The sequence below is a fragment of the Zea mays genome, chromosome 2 (genome assembly GCF_902167145.1).
Source record: "Zea mays cultivar B73 chromosome 2, Zm-B73-REFERENCE-NAM-5.0, whole genome shotgun sequence".
Lineage (NCBI taxonomy): Eukaryota > Viridiplantae > Streptophyta > Magnoliopsida > Poales > Poaceae > Zea > Zea mays.
Genome location: NC_050097.1, coordinates 210,077,017 through 210,083,975, shown reverse-complemented (window position 1 = coordinate 210,083,975; position 6,959 = coordinate 210,077,017). Strand labels below are relative to the sequence as shown.

The window sequence follows — 6,959 nt, the reverse complement described above, 5'->3', positions numbered from 1 at the left end:
CGTATGCACGCCAATAATATTGGCGCCGACACACACAAGCTCGGCGCCAATGATGACAGCGCCTAGTTAAGGGTCCATTTTTTGAAAAGAAACTGACAGGGGCATAATTGTACAAAAAAACCCCGAAAAGGACCAATTTGCAAAAAAGTTGGTCACCCAGTCAACCCACAAAAAATGTAGCAGGTGTCAGAATCGATTGTTTATTCGTGTGCTGCGTCTTTCTGGTAGCTACTTTAGACGACAAATGATGGCAGAAATCCTGGGATATATTTTGTCTAGATTTAGAGAGTGTTTGCATGCACTAGTGCTAATAGTTAGTGGCTAAAATTAGTTGTAGACATTCGAACACTTTAACTATTTTTAGTAAAAATTAGTTAATACTTAGTTAACTATTTTAGCTCACTAGTAATTTTTTAGCTAACTAATTATTAGCTCTACTACATTCAAACATCTCTTAGCATAAACCTGAAATTGCGGAGGGCATCGGTTGTAGCCAGGTACCAGTTGCGAGTGTTCAATCACAATTTTAAGAACAATAAAAGCACCAGCAACTTGACTTTGCTAGTTTATTGAACCAGGAAAGAATCTACCAATATCATTAGGTATAAAACGGCAAGTCGGTAGACAAATCTTGCCCTGTTAGCATTAGGCTTGAGAGCTGATACAAATACGTACAAAACAGCACAATGAACTATTGTACATGTTACATGTACACCCGCTAGCTAGGCCTAATGTCAGCAGTACGCCATCTGAACCAGGAACCATGGTCACTGTCTCGTCAAGGGAGCTGATTGCACAGCAGTCGTTGCCTGCCAATGAAACCGCCACTGAAGTTGCAACAATTAGAAGAATCAGACTCTAGATGCCCATCAGTCAGTCTGCCATTGGCGATCAGGCTCTAGATGCCCATGAGTCAGTCTGCCATTGGCATTCATCCGCTGATTCCAGATTGATCGGCTGCATTAGATGAGTGACTGACCTTCGCCTTCGCTTCCCGTCTGGAGTCAACCTGATCGCCGTCTTGACTTGAATCTTGCCATTTTTATGCAATGGCTTCTTGGGGCACTCATGTCGTGCCAGGGAGGACTCACCACCTTTGCCAGCGTTTCGCAGTGGGGACTTGACTCTCTTCCGAGCAAAGTGTGCCTCCATCTCTGGCCTCCGGTTGGGACTGATGAGCCTTACATGGAATGGATTCTCAGCTGTGTAACACACCAACTCATTCGTGGCTTGTCCTTTGTCCAGATAAACACTTCTGCTGTTTACCTGTAACAAACGTGAGTCTCAAAGATGCCCGGGGTCGCAATAGATTGTGAAACTAGGAGAAAATGGAAGTTTACCAGCTGGAGAAGGGCAGAGAATGTTCTGGCAACCTCATACTTCGGTCTGCCACAAACAATCTCGCTAAAAGATGCAGTTCCTGTGCTGTCAGTTCTTGATGAAAGCGCGTCAAGGATTTGCTCCCCGTATGAACCGATATCAAAAGGTGGGTTTTTATCCTGAAAGGCATGGGTGTACGGGTGAGTGCTAAACAATTTTATAGATGCAAAACTGTAAGCAGTTCAAGCCAGCAACAAACCTGCTCTTCCAAGGCAATCTCGATTCTTTCTTTCCATGTTGAAACTCGAGCATCCATCTCACTCTGCTTTTCAACCTCAGCAATGCTGGCAAGGAGAGCATTCTGTAAAAAAATTATCTGTTAGTATTGGAAGTTGAAGATAAAAGGCAAATTCAGGGAGCAGCCCAAAATTAAAAGTTCTCAATCACAATTTGGGATCTAGAAATCAGCGGTCAAAATGAAGTTCACAATCATATAAAAGCTTTGAACCATCACCTCCAGATGTGTTTTGAGAATTTTGTGTGAAAGTGGATGCGGAATATAGCTATGTTAGAACGACTTTGCTTTAAGACCATGTCATTAAGACTTTAGGCGATTTTTAACGAATGTGTCTGACACATATTTCATTAAGCGGAATAGAAAATGCAATCACAAAAACGTAGGGCTTAGGCAGCATTAAAAACAAAAAAGCTTTTCCGTTGAAGGAAAAGCCTAGGAAACTACAGATTTGAAACATATCCAGCTGAGACGTGCATGCACCTCATTGTTCAGGCTGTAACAACATTGACTATCTATATGGGGGACACAGCAATATGGCCAAAAAGGCATGCCTTAAGCCCTTAACCAGTGCATGCACGAAAAGTCGAAGCATATTAAATATACCAGCATAATATTTTATTTAAACAACTTTAGCCCCAAGGATTGTTGCATGGGAATTTACTTATCACTAATCACAGTCAATTCCTTCTGACACTTCATTGCAGCAATTTGTCTGTAAAACCCGACACATGACAAAGATGCGAGATCAAAATTGTTGGGAAGACACTGCAACTAATCCTACAAGCAACTTTGTCCAATGCAGTAATAATCTATTACAAAATTAGCTTTATCCTAGAATGTTTTGACATGCTTGAAACCTAATAAATTTCACCAACATGTTGACTTACATGGTCGCCAAGATGCATGTAGCTTGTAGCCACACAAGACATAGATGCAAATGGGCTATAGCCCCATAGATGCAAATAGGCTATAGAACCATTAAAAACCTCACCAGATGTGACCGACACAAGTCATCGAGGCTTTCACGTGTATCTCTGTCATCCTGTGTACCATGAGTACCTTTGGGAGTTGCAGCAATAATCTGAACAGAAGAAAAATGAAACTGGATTATTACCCAAATGTCGAATAACTAAACACAGCAACCACCAACCAACAAACAAAAAGTCAGTAGAAAAAACCTCGTCAGGATATGTTGGAACGTCAGGATCAACATCTATGTCGTTTGGCATGTCTGGATCATTATAATCAAAATTAATGCCAATATCGGATCCATTGTCATCTTTCAGATCTCCAAACACATTGGAATTTTCTTCTCCAAATTCAAATGATGCCAAATACTGCATGTTGGATGGTTAAGAAATTATATAATTTCTATTTCACCAAAAAATATACAAATCAAATAATTCAAAAGATCAGACGTGCCTAATTTACATGGACATTGTAACAATGCTAAGTACCTTTTCAAAACGAGGGGGTGATTGGGAACCATAATGTTCCTCCTGCTGAGACTGCTGTGCTTCAAAAGATTTAGCATGTTCAGGTATGATGACACCAACCATCTTTGCCACAGGAAATATAGATGTGAGAGTTTTCTTTCTCAAAGTGCCAATAACCCCCCGTAGAGAACCTTTCACTGCTCCAAAACAGACCAGTAAAGACAGTTCAATAAATAGATCATCAAAATAACTTTACAAGGCACTAAACAAAAGAGATATATCCAGAAACAACACAGCTTCATGTACCTCTCCTGTAAGGCCGAATCTTTAAGCTGCCAGGTTCATGTGGATTTAAAGGTTTCCACGGATCCTCGTCATCAGAATAATCTCCAACAGGATCCCCTATATCGTCTGGGTGAGGCTTTTCAACATCATCAGTAAAGTTAGGTTCAACAGGATCAGACCAATGTTTGTCATCTGGACTGGTTTCTTGAGTTGAAGGTTGGTCAGGATTCTTCTGAGTTGAATCTAGACCTCCTAGGACTTTTCCAGAGGCGGCTTTACAGCCTGTGCCCGCTGATCTTGCATTTGGGGAAGTGAAAACATTGGCTTGGCTTTTAGAAGGTGCTGGACTGCCTTGGCGAGCCACACTATTTTCTTTACCAGAATGTTTTCCTTGCAGAAAGTCAAAAACAGATGGTGCATCACAAGGATCCAGCAGAAGGAAATCTCCATAAAAATCACATGTTGATAACTGCAATACATAGATAACTACAACTATTTTAGTATGTAAGTAAAAATTGGCCAATTTTGCAGTTAAAATAAAGGAGATAGAAAATTTACCAAATATGAGTCTAGCTCACTCGCTTCACTATCCAGAACGTCCCCTTCAAACACCAGTAGATTTGCTGGTGGCCTCACAATTTTTCTTTGTAAATCATCTCGGTCAACATTGTTATCCAGAGACGTCCTTGTTTCCACTGGTACATTTAAACACGGTTAAAAAATGTTCTTAGCTCCATGACATTCAAAACAAGCTCATTCAGTGAAGGATCGACTTACTTAGGACATCATCTAACCCCATAAATATATAATCTTCACTGGGAATCGTGCTAGGGTCGCTTTGATTAGATTGAGCTGTTACATTTTCCTGTTGATCCTGTCTGGTATAGTTACAATGCTTTAGACTATTGTAACTAGTATTAGAGAAATCTTCAACATATCATTTAAATGCTGAACACCCAAGGTATCACACTAATCTAGGCATTCGTAAGAACCAGTGAACCACTCTTGTACATACAATGACAACTTGAACCAATTCTTTTCTCCCAACAATATTATAAGCTGAGACAATGTGTACCCTCTCTCTAGAATGGAGGTGGAACAGGGTACAACAGTAAAGGACATGCTTACAGTGTCACTAAGAGTGGTAGAAGCAATGGTGAAACAGAGGAGGCGATGGAGCCATTGGTATTGTGGAAGGGGAAAGGTTGATTCAGACAAAAAAACAAAAAACGGTAAAAGGACAAGATTTATAAGGCCTGTGCAAAACACTGGCAATTTGGCCACAGGTGAGCCATAATAGGAGTCATCAGCCTCACCTGTTTACCATTCCATCTTTGCTTCTCTCCATCTCGTCTCCTTCCTTTCACATGAGTCTTCAGCTCCAGAGGATGGCAATTGGCTATTTTGCAAGGAGGCCCAAATTACAACAACGTAGATGTGCTCATCTCCTCTCCTCTCCATGCAACCATTAGGCAAGGCATCAACTATGGAAGTTACTGCCAACAAACATAATGCCAAAGCAACACCTAGGCAGGAGAGTATCTAGGCCAGATGACCATCATGGTCTTGTCTGAAATTGGTGTGGCCATTAGGAACTATTTGCTCTGCATACAGTAATATTTCGTTGGAATTTCCAAAACTCGTCAGGGTCGGCTGGCCCGATGACAAATATTATTCTATTGGAATTTCCAAAATTTGTAGGATCAGCTGATCCTGGTGGCAAACTGTAGCTCCACCCATGCTCCTAGGTAATGCCTTAGAACCATGAAATGCTCCACCCCTGCTCCTAGGTGATGCCTTAGTACCATGAAATGCTCCACCCCTGCTCCTAGGTGATGCCTTAGTACCATGAAATGCTCCACCCCTGCTCCTAGGTGATGCCTTAGTACCATGAAATCCATGATTACATTGAACAGAAAGGCCTTCTTTCAGCAATATGTTGGCATTGATCCCCCTGAGCACAGAGTAAATCAAACCAAGTGAACATGGATTTGGGCCATCTACTTGATCTTAATGCTTGGGAGACACATATAGAGACAATAAAATGCCCAGTATGGTGGAGTCCCAAGATTAAGAATGAAAGGTACCAATGCGGAGATCAAGAGATCATCTGAAACAGGCATACTTCATTCAGGTTCCTATAAGGGGGGATACAAAAACCTTATTTCGAAAGTCTATGGTTTCTGAAGCAAGCAGCAAATGTGTATCTGCCACGTGATATTTTTAAAGCCTACTCATATAACATGCGCAAAAATGTAGAATGCATTTATCACTGCCAGTTTCAGGCCCACATTTGACAGGTAATAATACATACAGTGTTCAGGGTAGCAATTAGTGCATAACGGATAAATTAAAAACAGCATCAATCTTTTCTTACTTCTTGTGTGAGAGGAACTCTATCGCGTGAAGCACCAAGGAGTACAAGTACTCCACCTTCCTACTGTATACTTGAACCGATCCTTGGAGTAGTAACGCCGCTGCAGACAAGAAAACACAAATTAACAGGACAACTGCTAGCTTGAAAAAGAAAATAACTTTGTTCTGATACGGTACTCTTCTCAAATTATCCTTAGAAAGGATAAACCTTGGGTGAGCTAAACAACTAAAAAGGAGTCATTCCTTCAACATTTATTCAAGCAAAGGTAGTAAAACCGCGCAAGATCAAGCAAGTCCCCATGTTCCCGCCTCCATCCGTAGTCAATCCACATAAAGTGTCAAAATTTCTAACCTCCCACTCCCAATTCCTAGCTCTCCAGACCCCTGAGATAGAATAGCCGCTGAAAAGAAGTACCGCACATTGACCGCAAGAAACCGCGGGCCTCCGCACCACCGTACCTTCGGCAAAGTTGACAGAATGGGACTCGTCCTCGCCGGAGACCTCCCCTGAACAGATCTTGAGCAGGTACTGCTCGAGGCTTTTGGCAACGTCCACCTCCCAATTTGACTCGGGGTCCCTATTCGCCTGCAGAATAGGGAACCTCCCGCCAGTCGAGCCTCCCTCCCCGCCGCCGCTGTCCATGCCTCCGTCCCAGGCTACTAGGCGCAAGAAAGCATCTTTTTGCGGGATTAGGGCTGGAAACCCGGTTCTAGAAGCTTCTGGAAATTGAGCGGGGGACGAGGGCGCGAGGAATCAGAGGTGCGAAGGGGAAGAGTCGAAGGGGAACAGTGAGGCTAGCGAGCTAGGGTTGGGTTTTGGGGATTTTTGGAATTCGGGGTTCTCCCGCTCGATGGATTTGGATTAGCGGGATTCGAGATTCGGAGGGGCCGTTGCGCAATTCGCAAGGAGTACTTTTTTATAGGGTACAGGTACAAAGATGTCACGCACACACCACACACGTGCATATACACACGTGCGGGCGGTCCAATACAGGACAGACCCAAGGGGAGAGCGGTAGGGGCTATGGTCCCTGTCAAGACTGTGACGCAGACAATATATATGTACTCTTTTCGGTGTAGTATTAGACATTTCGCATATTAAGTAATGAGTAATGGGGATAAATTTTTAGTCGTACTTATATTCTTGTTGACACCTTTTCGAAGGCGCCAATCACTCAAAAGAACCAGCGGCGGTGCTCTCTGGTCAGGCGCGGACGGTCCGTGGCTTGGGGCCGGACGGTCCG

At 42.8% G+C, this 6,959-nt stretch overlaps 1 protein-coding gene across 4 annotated transcripts; it reads right to left on the bottom strand.

Annotated features, from left to right (window-relative positions):
* Positions 1–541: 541 nt before the first annotated feature.
* LOC100501328 (uncharacterized) lies at positions 542–6,704 on the bottom strand. Of its 4 annotated transcripts, none has more exons than XM_035964983.1 (12): positions 6,175–6,704; positions 5,717–5,816; positions 4,656–5,293; positions 4,117–4,217; positions 3,898–4,034; positions 3,361–3,808; positions 3,076–3,251; positions 2,797–2,955; positions 2,610–2,699; positions 1,580–1,681; positions 1,341–1,499; positions 542–1,266 (listed from the first exon to the last, which is right to left on the bottom strand). In XM_035964983.1, the coding sequence occupies exons 3-12, from the start codon at positions 4,685–4,687 to the stop codon at positions 892–894; spliced, it is 1,779 nt and encodes a 592-aa protein (XP_035820876.1). In that variant the 5' UTR covers positions 4,688–5,293; positions 5,717–5,816; positions 6,175–6,704; the 3' UTR covers positions 542–891. The 4 variants fall into 4 exon arrangements, with proteins under 4 accessions (XP_035820876.1, XP_035820877.1, XP_020403546.1 ...); XM_035964984.1 differs by having other exon boundaries at positions 4,656–4,738; positions 6,175–6,644; NM_001362596.1 differs by lacking the exon at positions 4,656–5,293 and having other exon boundaries at positions 572–1,266; positions 6,175–6,473.
* Positions 6,705–6,959: the final 255 nt, after the last annotated feature.

Bases quoted from the DNA above. Each gene is read 5' to 3' on its own strand.
- LOC100501328 (NM_001362596.1), bottom strand. From the start codon at position 6,358: ATGGACAGCGGCGGCGGGGAGGGAGGCTCGACTGGCGGGAGGTTCCCT. The intron at 2,956-3,075 runs GTACTTAGCATT...TCCAACATGCAG, and splicing joins CACCCCCTCGTTTTGAAAAG to TATTTGGCATCATTTGAATT. The intron at 2,700-2,796 runs GTTTTTTCTACT...TCTTCTGTTCAG, and splicing joins TTCCAACATATCCTGACGAG to ATTATTGCTGCAACTCCCAA.